At 41.6% G+C, this 17,885-nt stretch overlaps 1 protein-coding gene across 1 annotated transcript in view; it reads right to left on the bottom strand.

The window, feature by feature from the left end:
• tshz3b (teashirt zinc finger homeobox 3b) overlaps positions 1-17,885 on the bottom strand; it is a 39,095-nt gene that overhangs the window by 16,199 nt on the left and 5,011 nt on the right. The window contains exon 2 of the mRNA XM_047581083.1: positions 17,346-17,820. Coding sequence (XP_047437039.1) covers positions 17,346-17,385 — 40 coding nt within the window. The 5' untranslated portion in view covers positions 17,386-17,820. The remainder of the gene's footprint in view (positions 1-17,345; positions 17,821-17,885) is intronic.

The raw sequence follows: 17,885 nt of genomic DNA, 5'->3' as shown, positions 1-17,885 counted from the left end.
CCACAATTGATTAGTGTGATTTACAACATAACTCCCCCACACACACACACAGTACACACACATACAGACATTGCAGACATTCTCTGTCAGTAAGATGTGTGTTTGCATCTATATAATCATGGGTGTGTGTGTGTGTGTGTGTGTGTGTGTGTGTGTGTGTGTGTGTGTGTGTGTGTGTGTGTGTGTGTGTGTGTTTGCGTGTCCTGGTCTGCATTTGGACCAGGCCTGAGGAATCCATAAACACTGTGTCTTGTCAGGATTATGTCGAACGTTGTTTCCTCTTTGACAGGAAGACAGCTTTCTCTCTCCATATTTCTCTTTCTCTCTCTCTTACACACACACACACACACACACACACACACACACACACACACACACAGATGTTTTTAAATGTTAAGCCAAGCATTTGAACCCTTGTGTTTGTTTTAATTAAACACACCAAAGTTCTATGATGATATTGCTGTTTTCATAAAAACTACTCTTAGCATAAAATTATAGAAACATTTTACATGTTTGATCCCATTATCTGTGTATGACAAAAGAATTGTTTCACCCTAGGCACTGGGCAGAAAACAGCAGGTCATATTTATCTAAAGAGGCATTAACTGATGTAATTTAACCAAGCGTGATTTTCAAAAAAGGCACAAGCACCCAAAGAAAACAATTTGTGGACTTTGGATCAGCTCAAATCAAAAGGATATGAAGAACTTACATAATTAGTTTTGCAGCAGCTGATGTTTCAGATGCTGATAGATGAGACAATTCATTGAAAAGCTGAACTTAATTTGGGGGTGGTGGGTGGGGGGTGGGGGTCTTCTATCTTTCCAAGAGTGCCAGAAGTATTTTTAATTTTATGCTTTGTGCACTACCAAACAAAAATATCTCAAAACTAATGCTCATTAATTTTAATATACAAATATTTACATCCTCATTTAAAGCCTTAGAGCCTTGACATGCCCCATAATTTCGATGACATTACACAGTGAGTTTAACTTTTACAGCTTTTTTTTTTTGTCTTTCTTTTTCTCTATTTGCAGCATGATACAGGTTTCCCATGCTGGAACTCAGAGTTGATGAGATCAATCCTAATCGCTGAAATTCTTGAGTGAGATATGTAATGGTTGCTTTGGCTTAAGCCATGTGATGACAATTCATATGTTGCAGCCAGCATAAGACATTTATTTAACACACGTTATTGATTTTTTTCATGACTGATAAGAGTTCAGGAATGCTCAGACAATAATAGAATCCTTACAAATATCCACTTATAATGGTTTCAAGAGCATGGTCTTATACAACCAGATAACATGTCTTTAAAGTTGAGAGGTTATGAGAGGTAAAGGAAAACGCAGCTGCAAATGACGTTTTCAGGCATTCAGATATGATATTCAGATATTCAAAGTGTTTCAGAATAGATTCCACTAAAACCAAAGCTGTTGTAGCCAGGTGTTAACACCCAAGCTTATAGTGGTCAGTGAATCAATAGTTACATGTTAACCAATCAAGTGTCTAATGACTGGGATATAAGGGCTAATGAAAGGCGCACACACACACACGCACACACCGGCACACCCCTCCTTTCTGTGCTCGCTCCTCCATCTGTGAATTGCCGGCGATTATGTCCCACTGTACATTCAAATAGCCATATTCTTTCACGTAGTTCAATAAAAACAGAGACTTTCATTTCTGTTGCTGCGTCGTGTGATGGTTATGAGAGAGAATTGTGTGCGTTTGTGTGAGTGTGTGTGTTTCGGCGAGGGGTGAGGATTGTTCAGTGAGAATGAATGTAACCTGGGGCAAGGCTCGAGGCTAAATCATTCCTGGAAGAGTGACAGAAAAGGTAGAAAGCAAAACGTTAAATGCTGACTGATGCTCTGTCTGCTGCAACCATCCCTGCTGCTCTGCTGCTTTCTCTGTCTCGTGTCTCCCTGGTCTGTGCATTTCTATAGTTTTCCTCACTGCCTCTCTTTCTAACTTCCTGGGTAAGTGCCTGTCAGTCTGCTGAGCCTTCATATCTGTAGCTATGTATTAGTATCAAGTATATGGTCATACTGCGAAATATATTCGAATAACCTTTGGTTACCATTCGTTTCTTCTCCTTATCCAAAGCTCCTCAAGTATGTCTACCTTGTCGGTGGAGGGACTGCAGGTGTATTTTTCTTAATGATTTATTTAACAATACCAAAATATTACGTTTGTTTGTTTGGATGATGGTATCAGCAAAACCTTTTATATGTACAACATTGCTAACCGTGCCTCCTACAACTATTTAGCTGCAAGATGAAATTGTCCCTGGTGGATAGTGAGTAGCAATAGCCAGTCCACACAGTACAGCGTGCTAGAATCGAATGTACCCGGGAGCCTTGGCAGCAGCCTCACATTCGACATTCAGAATGGAAAAAACTTTTGACCAGAGAAGCTTCAATAAAGCACGTACCACACATTATCTCCTCAACGAGTACAGATGCCGATATGACAACAAACCTTGCTACTCATGAAACACAAGAAATCCCCATATCTAAGTTCCAAGAAACATGTTCATGCAGGAAGAACAGTCTTTTTGATCACGTGTTCAGTTGTATGAATTGTAAATGAATACAGATAAAAAAATGTATTCTGTTTTCATTAAAAAATATATAATTCATGACCTGCTTTGTCTGCAAAATGATTTCTGACATCTTAAATTGAGTCCAGTATGTGAAGTACAAAACAACCTCTTTGCGTCTTCCTGTTAGTCTATCTGTCTCTTTCCCTCCATCAGTTTGTTTCTCTCCCATGCTGTTGTTATGTCTCAAAGCATAGCTGGTTGCGTGTACAGAACGTTTGGTTCCACCGGTGTGCTAGCTCTGTATAAACTCCAGATAATAAATGGTGGTGGGAAAATGGGGGATGTCAAAACACAGGAGAACCCAGATTGGAAGATCAAAGATGTGACAAAGAGGAGAGAGCTACGGATCCTGTCTGATTGTTCAACAGGGATGTAAAAGCATGTGTGAAAGTTCACAATGAAATGCATGCAAGTGCAATGCATATGTGGCATTAGTTAGGGTTAGGGTTATTACTTCTCCCTGAATATAAATCATCATATTGAAGGAAATGAATTTAAAAATGTGACCTAAAAGTGAATAAGAGTCCGATATGGCCAGAGACTGATTCCTAACAATAACAAATGTGACCAATAACCCACACACATCTCTAAAACATTTAACCAATGACCACAATACAGTACTTTAGAAAAGCTAGTAAAACTGGTTCTGAGTTTTAGAAAAGTGTAGCTACTTAACTAACGCTAACTAGGAGGTCCATTACATAATTTTGCCCAAGGGATCATGAGATTAAAAGTTCAGTGGCCTTCAGTGCAATACCATAGTGATAATCCAATAATAATAATCCAGATTTAAAATGAGTCCTTCATCAAGCACTTCTCATGAAGCATACTGGTGACTCATTAGTTTATGAGTCTGCTAAAATATATACCAAACTTCTGTCACATGATTCTGCCCTCTCCTCTCTGCCAAAAAGAAGCAACATTTGAAATACTGACAAAGCAGGCTGTTGTCCTTCCATCTGGTTTCTACATATAGCCACATAAGTGTGACTATAGATGATGCACCCATAGTAGTTTGAAGAGTTCTTTCATTCCCTCTGACATTCCTTTTTTCCCCCCGAAATCCTTTCTCTCGTTTTTCCAGTCCATCTCCTCCTAATTAATTAGAGCAGTGCCACTGACTAACAGGGGAGCCTGTTTTATCAGCACTCACTCATTCTACTCCTCCATGTCTGGGATGAGTGTTTCAAAGAAGGAGGGGAGGGGTCAAATACAAGAGTGTTAGAAACAAGGAAGCATCTTAACAACACTAGAACCGCTTGAGCCTGATACTGCATTGAAGCAGTGAATGAGTCCTATTCCTCTAACCTTACTTTTTTTTTCATCCTCCCCTCCTCCCGCTCTTTTCCTGGGTAAACCAAGGACCATGTACCGGCAAGGGTCATATCTTTTTAATTATCTTTCCCGCCTTTGATTAATTATTCTGCGTGACAACGGCGCATTGGTAATGTTTTTCACCTGCCGCCGCTGACTGACGGCCCCTCTGTCGAACTCAAAAGCAAACAGCTGCTGCCATGATCGCCTAGCAACCGGCCAGTGATGGATGAGCAGGAGAGATGGATGGCCACAATAAATCACTACGTCTGCCTTGCCTCTATAGAAACCTGGGAACAGTGGGAGAGATGGAGGGGAAGCAAGGCGGGACGGGAAGGTGGGAGCATATTGAAAATCCCAACATATAAGTGTTCTGATTAAAATAGTCACATACACAGCAGACATGTGCAGAAAGAGTTTTGACAAGAAGCCATAGTTTGCAGTAGTGGTTTAAGTTCCCAGTTTAAGCTGGATTAACATCCACAAAAACTGCTAAAGGGTGTGTCAGAAAATCCATAAAGCATCTGCGGAAATACAAAAATTGTAATTATGGAAATAATTAAAAGTCTGCTATATGTATGAGAATAGTTCGCAGGGGCAATTAAGAAAGAAAATCTGCATCAAACAGCAGTGACTGAATGAAATCAATTATGTCCACCAGTTACAAAAACAGAATCTCTGACACATGCGATGATGCATTTATGATGGTGTCAAATCTGTGACTGTGTATGTGCATAAGTATTGAACTTTATTTCCATAAAAGCCCCAAGGTCTTCCCAGTAATGATGTAGGCCACATATCTACCTGTGGTTTCCACAGACTCACATGCTGCCACAAACAACTCAGCCCGAGTTTGGTATTTACAATGTGTACATGCAGAATTGTTAATATCTGTATGATCAGGAGTTTGTTTCCTCACCTTTACCATGTGACTGTTCGTGAAAAGACAAGTCCTGCCCGACTCCAAAAGAGTCAAGATTACATCTCAATAAGAAACGTGAACTGAAAAAAGAAATAAAACTAAACATCTTGAAAACATTTCATCTCTCATTCAAAAGTCGTGTTTATTTCTAACTGACTGGTGGGATATAGGAATTTGTTAAAAGGCAAATGGCAGACTAGGAATACAGATGTTTAGTAAGCAACTGGCAGTAAATGGAAATCACATTCTTATTGACGCCATCCCTGAACCCTATCACACTAAATACACTAAACACAAGACTAAAACTGGAAAACAGTCACTGGAAAAATAATTATTATATTGTAGAACATACATAAGATGTTTTAGAACATGCTAAATTGAAAAGCGATAATAAAAATAATTTTAAAAATCATGGAATTTTTTTTTTAAAGGTATATGTTATTGTTTTATTTATTTATTTTTTCAGAGCCAGTTCATTCTCTGGTGCTGTTACATTTTATTTTCATTACCAGTATCAAGTGGTCAAGACTCCAGCAATGCTTGTAGTATATGGTCTCTATCATGAGCATTATGCATCAGTGTGTAATTACTCTGACTCCATACACTGTCTCTTTATATTACATTAGATTGTTACACTACACTTTAAGGCGAAGTTGACCGTCTTATGTGAGACTGACTAGCTGTAACAGTAGTTTCCCAATACAATCAAACAAATGTCTGTGATAAAGATTTCACCAGTTTGCAAGAAACAAGACAGGTTTGAGATGTGTTTTTATATTTGTGGTTTAGCACTCCCTGGAAGAGTTCATAGTTGAAGCACTGCCTCTTTTTGTTACATACAACACACAGATCAGCTATTTCTTTATTAAGAGAAGTAAAAATTAAAAGTAGTTTCAAACCATTGTGGCCAAATTGCCACACCAATAATATTGTTTTACCAACCATGGATAGTTGGAAAAAAGGATCCATGAAGCAGAATCATAAATAATCATTATTAAATTCATCTTTCTTTGTTGTCGTTACTCGGCACCTACTTCAATCATAATAATAACTCATAATAATGACTTCATCACTGACGATTAAGTCATTGATTTGGGTGATTTAAAACAGAACCGGCTATGGTTGCCTCGGATCAAGAGGAAATGAAAAGGTCTGGTGGGTTCTGATCTTTCTAACCTCATTGTCATGTTCAGTCTTGCAGTTAGCAGCCCCACAGCCACTGAATCTACTTTGTACAGCTTCCACTGGAACCAAAAACGATATTACACTGTTTTGTTCATAACACATTAATACTCCCAAAGACTTCCAAACTGACTTAGGGTGGTGGAGTTTCCCATATACATCCCCATTTAAAATACTCGTCTCTGCAAGTTGGGAAAAACAAACTAGAAGACGAGTTATGTCAACATGCATCACCAACTCCAACCTTTGACCTTCTAGTACTCATATTGCTATTTGGTAACCTCTCTATTATGTTTTACTCACTTTTTTCCCTTCGCTTTACTGTAATTCAACTTCTCTTCCTGTTAAAATCCCAACTGTCCACCCAGCCACATCTCCACCCCCCTTCACCTGCCATCTCCTCACACACACACATGTTCGTTGCTGTAGCTCAGGTTACAGCTCTGTAGCGATCCAGTCTAAATAATATAGCAGTGATGAATGGCGGGGCCAGATTCATATCCATCAACAGGCTCTTTTTTTAAGGAGCATCCATCTTCTATAAGGCCTCCCTTTGAATCAGGGAGTCAGGAAAGTGAAGAGAGAGTGAGAGACTGCACTACCCAAGCCCATGGGAGAGACTCGCAAGCGGCTGTGAGTTTGTGTGCATTTGTGTGTGTGTGTGTGTCCGTTAGATAAGACATCATGACTGATACACGCCTACAAGCAGCCCCAGGACACATGAGCATGAGAGAGACATACACAGATTGTTATTGACACACAAACACAAACGCATGTCTGCACACGAATCAGAGATTAATGAAGGCATGCTTTACAATCTATACTTTTTTATGATGTGAAATGTGAGTAATTGCGTGTAAAATACTATTTAAAGTTGCTACATCAATATCACACACACACACACACACACACACTGGAATGCTTTTTTTTTATCCCGAAGGGTGTAACAAAAGTAGCAGGGCCACAATATATGTGAAACTAGTCTAGCTGATGCTTTCCTCTACTCCCCCCAACTTCTAACACACCCACTTCAACCAATAATCTCTCCTTCTGTTTCTCTCTCTCTGTCTCACTCTCCATCCCTCACTCCCTACCTTCTTCACTGGGGGACCTCAGAGGGAGAAGAAAATGCTGCCCTACAGACCGAAACACACATATGTGCTTATATACACACACACAAATGTGTATGCGACGCTATGCACTCCCACACACACATGTGAGGCCCTGGCAAGGTCCTGTTTGATAAATGACACACGTCATTGTGTCAAGAGAGAAGGGTGGGTCTGTGATGTATGGTGCGGACGATGAGAGGGGGAAATCGACTGTTTGGCAAGGAGACGGTGCTCGTCTACTTGCCGCTTTCCTCTTCTGGTTTCTGGAAACCTCAGAGTACATGCAGCAAACACACTGTACATGCATAGATGCTTAAATGCACACACACACCCCGCGCACGCGATCTCGAACCTGCTGCAGATATTGGGTGAAATTGTTTGATGTGCGGAAGCAACGTCGCCCTGATTTTCCTTCTCAGTTTCTCCTTCTTTTTTTTCTGTCTTTCTTCACATGGCTCTCTCCTCATTTTATTTCAAGCCCTTTGCATTCCCTGGCTGAGTTACAAAGAATAAGAGTTCATTGAGGAAAAATAAAAAAGGAAAAGGAAAGAGAAGCGACTGCTGGATGTGGGCAGGCAAGCAGTGATGGGGGCGCAGCAATATCAATCACAGTCCTGTTTGGCAACAGAGATACTAGTATTTCAAATAAAACAGTCAAACCTAGACAAATAGACTTAACATGGGGCTGTAACCTGAGCACCCCCCACCCCCCACCCACCCCCCCCCCACCCCCCACCCACACCCTGAAAATTCTCATAAAGTGGAGAAACAGAGAGAGGCTTTGGCGTTGTATTTCTTTTTTCCCTTTTTCCTCACTGACTATCTTTCTCCTGCCTCTTTCTCTCTTTGTCGCAAGCAGCCGAGGTGGCTGACATCTGCAGAGTGCATTTAAAGAGAAAAAAATGTGTCAGAGGAGTGTGATGCACCCTTTTGCACGCATGCACACACACACACACACACACACACACACACACACACACACACACATACAGGCGGCCCCCCTTGCTTGGTTTCATTAGCTCACTGGCAGGGTGGCACTTCTCAAGCTCATTACTGAGGAAGGATTTATGGCGCGGCAGCCAGTGGCGGAGAAAAGGCATCTGTCAATAATTGCAGGGAGCAGCAACTCCCATCTCCACCAGCTTTGAAATCTCATTAGGTATGCAGTTATCAGGCATAAAGATCAAAAACATTACTCAGCTCCGACAGAAACCGACCAAGAAACATTAATTAGCAACAGGCCCTCACAGTATAAAATAAAACAGCCTTCCCACTCCTCTCATCTCTCTTTCACTTCTTTCCTTTTTCAGCATGGTTGACTTTCTCTCTCTCTCTCTCGCTCTCTCTGTCTCACCTGCTTCTTTACTCTTAACCCTCTTTAAAGAACACAAAACAGACACAAACACATATGCAGGAGTAAGTGTGCTGGCTTGCACATGCATTTCCGACCACACCCTTGTAAGACCAGACTATATCAAACCATGCATTTCCTGGTTTGACTCATAAACCCCTCGGAAAACACACACGCACACTGCTACCACGCACACATCAGACACACACACAGTTGTGGCGTTGTAGAGGGTGAGAGTAATTCCTAGCATCTGAAAGTGATCAGAACATGAAACAAGAAGAAGGAATAAGGGCGCCAAAGTCATGTCAGACTGTCCTTTGGCAATGACTGAGTGGTCACCATATATATATATATGTGTGTGTGTGAGTGTGTGTGTGTGTGTGTGTACGCACATGTGAGGATAGAAGAGGAAGGCGCTGTCAGCCTGAGAAGGATGTCAGCTCGGGCTGGCCCTGATTACCAGGGCCCCAGACGGATCCTCACTGGCTCCCCTGCCTTTCATCACAGCCACCGTTGAGCGCACACATGCATACACACGCACACACACAAGACTGATGGCTGCCAGTCTCTTCTAGGTTGAGCCAAAGCCTCCGTGGGAAAGGGAAGCAAAGGGTTCTGATTGTGCAAGTGTGCACACAAACACACACACATACCCACATTTTGCAGACATAAAGGCAACCCCCACTGAGGGTAAGAAGAAACCCAGACCTGGAGCCAAGCCCAGATGACACTCAAAAGATGCAAGCGCGCACGCACACACACACACACACACACACACACACACACACACACACACACACACACACACACACACACACACACACACACAGACTCACATGCACACATAAACACCTTGTCTTGACACTAACTCATCCACCAACTGGGCCTGCAGTTTCTTAGTCTCCCCGAGTCTCTTCTACACAAACACACATATACACATACATCATCCCATCTCCTGAACATGACACAAAGCATAAAAGGCCAAACATGTTACGAATGCATGCTAGCCACAACCACAAATCAACTGTCCTGTTAGACACAACACTGGCTACTTGAGAGACTACTGAAGAGTTGAAAATTGAAACGGCAGTTTTTACAAAGAGTTAGATGAGAACTGTGACGTGTAGATATTCTAAAGAAGACTCGGTTATGGATACAAACCAGCTCCATTCACACTAACACAGGTCTAGCATATGCTTTACTGTAGAGTTTTTGGGATCAGCACAGGAAGTGTGTGCTGTGTGTGTGTAGGGAGAGAGAGAGAGAGACCTCAGTCCATTCACCAAATTTCCCGTTTTAGTTGTTTACCCAGACTGCCTCAGTTTGGGTCTACTAGCACCTCCCAGCGAGAGGCTGTCGATTAGGACTAATAACCTAATATTACAAGGACATTTGAGTTGTATTTGAAAGCTTTTACCTGAATTAAAATAAATATATAAATATAAATAAATAAATAAAAACACTAAATTTTCAAATACGAACAAAAGTAGCCAATACTTTTTGTATATATTGTCCACTGATCACTTGCATATTTGCCCAAATACGAAGTTACTACGTGCTCAGCCCATCCACACACCGTGCTGGTATAATATCCACTTCAGCATTTCATCACACGTATTTACAGTTATGAGTTTCTTTTTATCTTTGTCGAATTTTTGCACACATATTGTAGTTGTTATTCTTAATTCATGCTATCAAGATTCTTCTGTTCATTATATTCATTGGCAGACTTTAGGTTTACAACTATTTTAAAAATATGTTCAAATCATTTTGGTAAATTTAAGGCCATTATTGAGAACGATTCGTTCAATACTTCAAAATATAACCTGTCCATGATAAAAAGTGGGGTTGTTACTGCTGCTCGAGTGATCCTCAGATTCTGGAAAAGGGATGAACTGTATGTTAGAAACTGTATCATATATGAAGGCATGCATACACACTCAACCCTCCCTCCTGATTGTGTGTCTGTGTCAAATCCACCGTCCTCCCCACCATGCTGCCTTACTTGCTCTATTTTTAATTATTTTTATTTTACTCGTATTTTTTATAGTGCTTATTCTGATTTTTTTACATTTGCACTACTTAAATCAGGAACCACTGCCGAACATTTTATGTCCTCACATAATGACAATAAATGATTCTTGTTTTTATGTTTCTTATGTAATGTGCATAGTCATCATAAGTCTTGCTCCTATTAGAAAAGTTGAATGACAAAAATTCATTTGATTCCATGCTTAATAATTGATTTTTGTTTCAGGCTAACGCTGTGTGATTATCTGTGAGGAACTCTTCTCTGGCACAACCCACTGCTCCCTCCTCACAAAATATTCTTTGGGGGAGAAAGAGGAGCACAGGGAGTAGATAGTCAGAGGAGAGAGGGAGAAGAATTGGGGGGGGGGGATGAGGAAAGGATGCAGCCTTGTGAGCCAATTTAAGAAATAACTGCTGATGCATCAGCTATTGACTGTTTGAGCGCTCGTGATAACGCTCAAGGCGAAACTGGGAGCAAAATGACAGCATCAACTGCCTGCAATAAAGTGCAGTGCGCCAGACCAAGGGAGCTCTAATTGACAGCTGTCAACCTAATGGGAGCCATGACGGAAGATTCTCAGAGAGGGAGGAAAAGAAACACTGTTTATAAACCATCAGCCACTTATCCTCAAGGAATGGAAGGGCAGGGGGATGGGAGGGGGGTGCTCTTCTCCCTCCATCCCTCCCTTTTTCTCTGCCTCTCTCTCTATGATTGTCTTTTGTCTACTTGCTTGCTTTTTCATTTGTTCCTACTTTCTCTTGCCTGTGCACATAATCTTTTTTTACAATCTCATTCCCTTCCTGTCCTTCCCTATGATAGAATATTTAACCATGCTACAGTTCTCCCACTTTATATCTTCTCCCTCACCCTCTCTTGGTTCATTGTGGCATGGTGGGGCAGAAGCACTGAGAAAAGCAGTGGAAGGCCATAACAAATCACAATGTCAGTTAGCTGCCTGGGAAAGACTCACTCGGCACAAAGTAATGCATGGAGCAGGACTGAGACTGGCACGGCAAGACCGAGTGGAAGAGAAACTGCTTTCAGCTCAGCATACATGCAAAAGTTTTATTAAATGTGGTGAGTTTTAAGGCAGAGACAGGGTGGTGAGGGGAGATTTGGGATTTAGTTGTGTGTTTACTAGAGGTGCTGCAGAGGCAGAAGTGATGTTTTTAAAACTCATTTGGTGGAACCAGCTGAAACCACAGTTTTAACTAGACATGCCAACGGAACTGTGGTTCCTGCAATTTCTAAATGCGAGTCCATAATGGGAAGAAGTACTTACTATTGTAGTTTGAGTGACTTTTCTTCTTCACACTGTTTCATTTGAATACTTTCTAGGGATCTTTTAGTGCTGAACAAATAAAACTATGAAGTCTTTAACAAGAGCAATAAAAATCTAACACTTGTGTTTTTTGAGCATTTAGTAAAATTAGCGACTATAGTAAAAATTCACCAAAAAAAAAAATTAAAAAATAGAAAAATCACTCACCTACAAAAAAAGACAAATAAACAATATAATAATGCACAGCATTCACTAATTTCAGTCATAGTTTATAAAACTCATGCCCTAAACGTGATCCTATTGTCAATGCTCAAAAATGAATAAAGAAAACAACTGAACACCGGTAACCAAAGACGCCGATAGTAATGTTTAAGGCAGTGATTTTATTTCCATAGCAGCTCGGCTTTTCGAGCACTTTTCGAAGCACTGCTCATTGTATGCATCCACTTTATTGGAAACTGCGGTAAAACATTTTCACTTCAAGGATGAGTAACCTCTGAATTTCATTTTATTACCAAGGGCTCAAGTAATTCTTCTACCAGGTCTTATAGGTCATTTCCAATATGACATGCTAGTGTAAAAAAACGACACAAACAAACAATCAAACAAACAAAAAAAAAACAGAAGACATTAATCTTATGTGGTAAACATTTTCAAACTGAAAAGCATGCCGTGAATAAGATTACATGATTACGGGTTGTGTTCTAAAGTCAGTCATTGAATAATTCATGACAGCTAAACAGGGATAAAGAATTTATGAGATGTAATTAGTAGACAACGGTAATGGGTAAAATGCAGACCGGACAGTATAATAATAAATTAACAGTATTTTATCTCTTACCATATCTGCCTAAAATAAAATACATCATAGCTGAGAGTGAGTTGAAGCAAACGGCTGCATGAAAGGTTCTGTTTAGAAAATAAAATCAGTCACTTAATCCAGTCAAAGAATTATCATTACTTCATTTAAACAAGGTTGATTATCTTAACATTATTGACTTGTTTTCATTAGGCCATATTGGCTAAAGGCTCTGATACACTGAGCCAGAATGTTGTATTTTTCTTTTTTTTTTCACCTTGAACACACTCAAAACTACTCTCTATATATTTTTTAAATGTCTATTAATATCGTGTGCTGTTCTCTGCCGAGCAAGGTGAACATGTGCATGTCTTGGCTGAGTGTGTGTGAGTGTACCCGCTCCCTCCTGTGAATCTGTGTGTGTGTGTGAGTGAGTATATTTAAATGGGCCACTGCATCTCGACTTAGATCCACCGCGAGTGCAACGTTAACACACATCAAGCATGATTAATCTCTCGCTCTCATCTACAATCAATCACGCACGCTTGCAAATGTATGTACACACAGACACACACACACACACACACACACTGTGAGGCAGAGAAATCACAGAAATCAGCTGCTTTTCCTCCCCGGCTGCCATCTATCTCCAGTTGGACAGAGGCAGATCTGTCTTGATGTTAATATTTACATAAATCATGCTTAGCCTTTTTGGACACCATGCTGATGATAGGTGTTTCTGAGAAATCAACGTGGGTGAAAAATCCCTCCAGTTCGGAAAAGTGTCATTGAGCAGCTAATAATGACCGGTGTCGACATTATCAATCAGCGGAGCGGTTGTAGAAGGACAAGACACACTCGCATACACGATACAGAGTTCACGCCAAACAATTACTACTTATTACTGAACATCCTTATATTAAAAGATTATAATTTAGCTTTAGAAACAATGAATTTATAGTTTCACATCTAGGCCTGGAAGTCACACACACTCTGGAACTGTTAAAAAAAAAGAAAAGTTAAAAAAATAATCTGCTGGATGTCTGATGTTCAAGCTTCCCCTCAAATAACAATGATCTGTTTGGTCTAGCCCGGCTTTGAAGCCCGTGGACAAAATCCCGGCGCTTGCCTCGGCTTTGTCTTTTTTTCTGATGTCAGGAGCACTGAAAAAATAAATACCCCTTCTCAGAGGACAGTGTGTGTGTGTGTGTGTGTACGCGTATGCACGTGGACACGAATGAAACGTGAAGACTTGCACAGAGCTGGCGCATAAGACACATGCCCACCAACTTAACAAACACCTGATGTTCTCCCCGTCTAACTGGCGCCACCCACACTTGTAACACGCCACCTCGGCCCAAACTCTCACCTGTTGAGGGCAAGAAAGGGGAAAGCTGGGTGGAGCGAGGGCAAACGAGGACGGTGTAAGATCAAGTTGATTACATCCAACTATGCTGCAGACCTAATTGGTGAGCGTGACAGTGTGTGGAGCTTGTCATCTCCAATCATTAGACCTGTCAGAGATCCATCAGCTGCTCGGCTAATTAGGAGAACGCTAATGAAGCTGGCAAAACAACTCCTCTTCTTAGACGGCTCAGTGTGCTCAGTGGGAAGTGTGTGTGTCTGTCTGTGTGTGTGTGTGTGTGTGTGTGTGTGTGTGTGTGTGGGATGTGTGCGGTTCTATGCAACAGAAAGAGGAAGAGAGTCAAGACAGACCAATACAGGCACGTGTAAAACTGAAGGAATTTCCTTACAAATGGACTTTTGCGGAGGGATTCTGGCGGAAGAACACACGGGAAGCGGCAAAACTTTTCAGCAAACGCACAGACGTCCAATCATATTTACTAGTTCGGGTCAATCAAACAAATTAGATGGTTGACTGAATCGTGCAGCTGCCTCCTGCATTTAACCACAAACCCTTTCAACGGTTTGTTCTCAGAGACCAAATCAGCTGCATAAGGGGAAGGAGAGGAAAAAGTGAAAGAACAGAGGAGATTTTGTTGCTAAAAAAACAACAAAAAACTCAAGGTTCGGGGTACTTTGCCCAACCCCCTAATCCCAACCCCTAAATTCCTAATCAAGACCTATCATTTGCCATCCTCCCATAACTCCTGCCATCACTGCAGCGCAATCAATTTGTCATCACTCTTTGTGTGCCATGCAGTTCTCCTAAACCTTACAACTTGCAGCTGGAGAGAAGGAGAAAGGGAGGGAATGAGCAGGAGCTGGAGAGAGGAGGAGGAGGAGGAAGAGGAGGACTGAAGGCTATAAAAAAATAGGAAGTTGCCAATAGTTTAAAATGAAACTCCTCCTTCGCTTGCCTCGTGTTGCTCTCATTTGCTCATCAGAGAAATAAATGCCTCATTTTCTTTCCCTCTCTCGCTGCCGGCGCACTCACTCCGTCATTCTGGCTGAATAAAAAGGCTTTCAGTCATCCCACTGTGCATCTATCCACCCATCTATCCATCCATCCATCTATCTGTCCGTCCTCCCATTCCTTTGCCCCCACCCATTGTGTCCATTAGGGCTAAAACAGTTTGATCAAGTGCGACTCTGGACCGAGAATACATAAGACTCTCTCTCTCTCTCACTGTGCCAGCCTCTGATTGACCATTAGAGCCATTGATGAATGTGGCTGTCAGAGGGCAGACAATTAAATCAAATATGAAACAAAGTCTCTCTGACGGGTCTTTCTGATGGAGCAAACCAGCCTTCTGTCTCACACTGAGACTTAAACGTACATTTTTAATACCACTCTGTGTGTATGTGTGCTCGAAAAGCATTGCTCTCGTATTTATCTGCACTGCAACCTGTGGAATCCTAGAGAGTCACACAAAGTTCCAAACATCAGCGTGCTGGTGTAACACATCTCAAAAATAATATGTTAAAAGTCATGCAAAAATGCTTACTAATTCACTGCGGTTAAGGACGGTAACTGAGTAAAAAGAAAAAAGGTAAATTAAAAAAAAAAACACACAATGAAATGACGGTGTTGATGGCTACATACACGTGAGGCCATGCAGGCACGACTTCAGCAGGCCCTGCTTTCCTACTGGAATGAGTGTGAGGGAGGGAAGGTGGGGAAGGAGGGAGGGAGGGAAGGAAGGAATGAGGGAGGGGTGATTTATTGACACTTATTGGGAATGAACAGATCAAAGGCTCGGCCAGATGACAGGTGATCAATCAGGCGTCAAATCAAAGATGGCAATTGTCCATTAAAGCTCTCTTCCAGTATACACTCCCTCCCCGGGCTGTGAAATAATCTTTACACTAGAAGAATAGTCTTTCCCAGAAACCAAAGGGAAGGAGAGAAAGAACAGACCAAACCCTGATGAGAACAAGGATGGCACGTCTTTCAGAAAATGCAATTTTGACCTATGTGAATAGTTTTTATATAAATTTTGCAGAAAAACCCGGACAAGATGGAAGATAAATTATACTAGAGAATAGAGAACGGTTGCTAAAGCTCTAAACTGTGAACAGAATATGTTAGAGAGTTCTGTTGACAAAACGCAGAGAACCACCGGTGTATGGCTCTACTACCAGCGGATCACAAAAACATTGTGTTACCAACATTAGATTAAAGTTAGAGAAATGCTCAGCACAAAACAAAAATAGAAGATCACCATCACACAAGACGAACGCCACTAAAAGAGCTAACTTCCGGTCATTTACCAAGTTGTTTTAGAGTTAATCTGACTTCCCCAAAATAAATCAGCAAGCATCAAAGACATCTGTAGCAGTCAGTTGACCCCAGGGCTCCACCACACCTCTCCTCCATAAAGCCCTAATTCCTCAGTCGATATCCGCAAGCGGAGAGAAGGCATAGGAAGAGAAGGATGAGCCGTGGAAGAGTAAAAAGAATTGAGAGTGATTTAAAAAAAAAGATCCAAGTTCTCAAAAGGAGGCAACAGGAGAAAAAAATAACAAACAGGGCTTTACGCACACAAAAGAAAAATTCTCGCAATTACACTGTTTTTAGTGATGTGTGGCTGACCTGTGACCTTTCTGAGAGTCACTAGTCACACAACACGCATGTATGAAAAATATTCAATATCTACAGATTACAACTGCTTTAGGTATGTGCCAATCTGAACATCGCTTCCTTTATTAATGACTTTTCAGAAAATAAAGGAAAATGCTCATTGCTGTTTTTCAAAGTCTCAGGTGACTTTTTCAGATGGTTTGTTATTATTTGTTTATTTATTTATTTATTTTCAATGCAGCGTGCATCCGAGAGTGTGAGATATTTATTTTTACAGTTCGCTTGGAAAGTAACTCAAACTGTTAACCAGTCATTCAAGCAGTTGCAGACTATTTTCCTGCGATCGACTGAAGTGCAACTGATACACTTCTGACGCTAGAAACTAAAAGAAATACTTGTATAATTATTTTTGAACGGCAGGGCGTTTTTTGAGAATTCTAAAGATCACAAAGAGCTGTTCAAACAGAAGAATGGAGGCTGCACAGGTGATTCTAAAACACTCATTATGAATGTAATAGCCTGTGTGTGTCCAGTGAGAGGAGGACACTGGCACTAAGAAAAGTATACGGAGATATCTGCTCTAAGTACACAACAAAAAAATGATGCTGCTACGCAAATGTTGCTTTGTGGATAAAGGAAATATCAGTGAAAAGTAACTGAATTGGGAGGAGTGGGTCGCAAACACAGGGAGAGAGATAGAGAGAGAGGGGGCATGAGAGAGAGAGGTAAATTGCAAGCAAACCGAAATCAGTGCGTACCTGCGGCGCGCCGAGGCGCTTGCTGCTTCCTCCGCGGCATGTCGGCTGTGGGCGCCCGGCAGGGAGTTCGTTTCTGGCCACGGTGATCCGAAGCTGCCTGGGGGATCCGCGGAGCTTTGATACACAGTTTCCCCCCCTGGGTGCGCTCTCAGGGCTCCCACATAGGTCGGGGTGGGGGGTGTGAGCGAGCAGGAGAGGATGTGCAGTTTTCGAACAAAAATGTCAGAGGAGAAAGAGCCACGGGGAGCGGAGATTAAATATGAGAGCGGGGGAAACCAGAGTCCCCTGGCTGGCTGGCTGGTCTCTCTGTCCGTTGCTGGATTGCTCCCTCGCTTGCTCCGACTTCGATGGACGCCACGGGCGCTGGTAAAGAGGTTCCGCGGCAGGAAAAAAGACAGAGAAAGGGAGGTATATAAAAAGCGCCTGGTGTCTTCGTGTGATCCTCTACTTGGTGTCGGAGGCTGCAACAGGCAAGCTTGAAGGGATAAAAAGGATTGCGTCAGTCAAAAGTCCGCAAACAAGGGGACACACATCAAGAGC

Source organism: Mugil cephalus, chromosome 3 (genome assembly GCF_022458985.1).
Source record: "Mugil cephalus isolate CIBA_MC_2020 chromosome 3, CIBA_Mcephalus_1.1, whole genome shotgun sequence".
NCBI lineage: Eukaryota > Metazoa > Chordata > Actinopteri > Mugiliformes > Mugilidae > Mugil > Mugil cephalus.
This window is presented reverse-complemented; position numbering and strand designations above follow the sequence as displayed.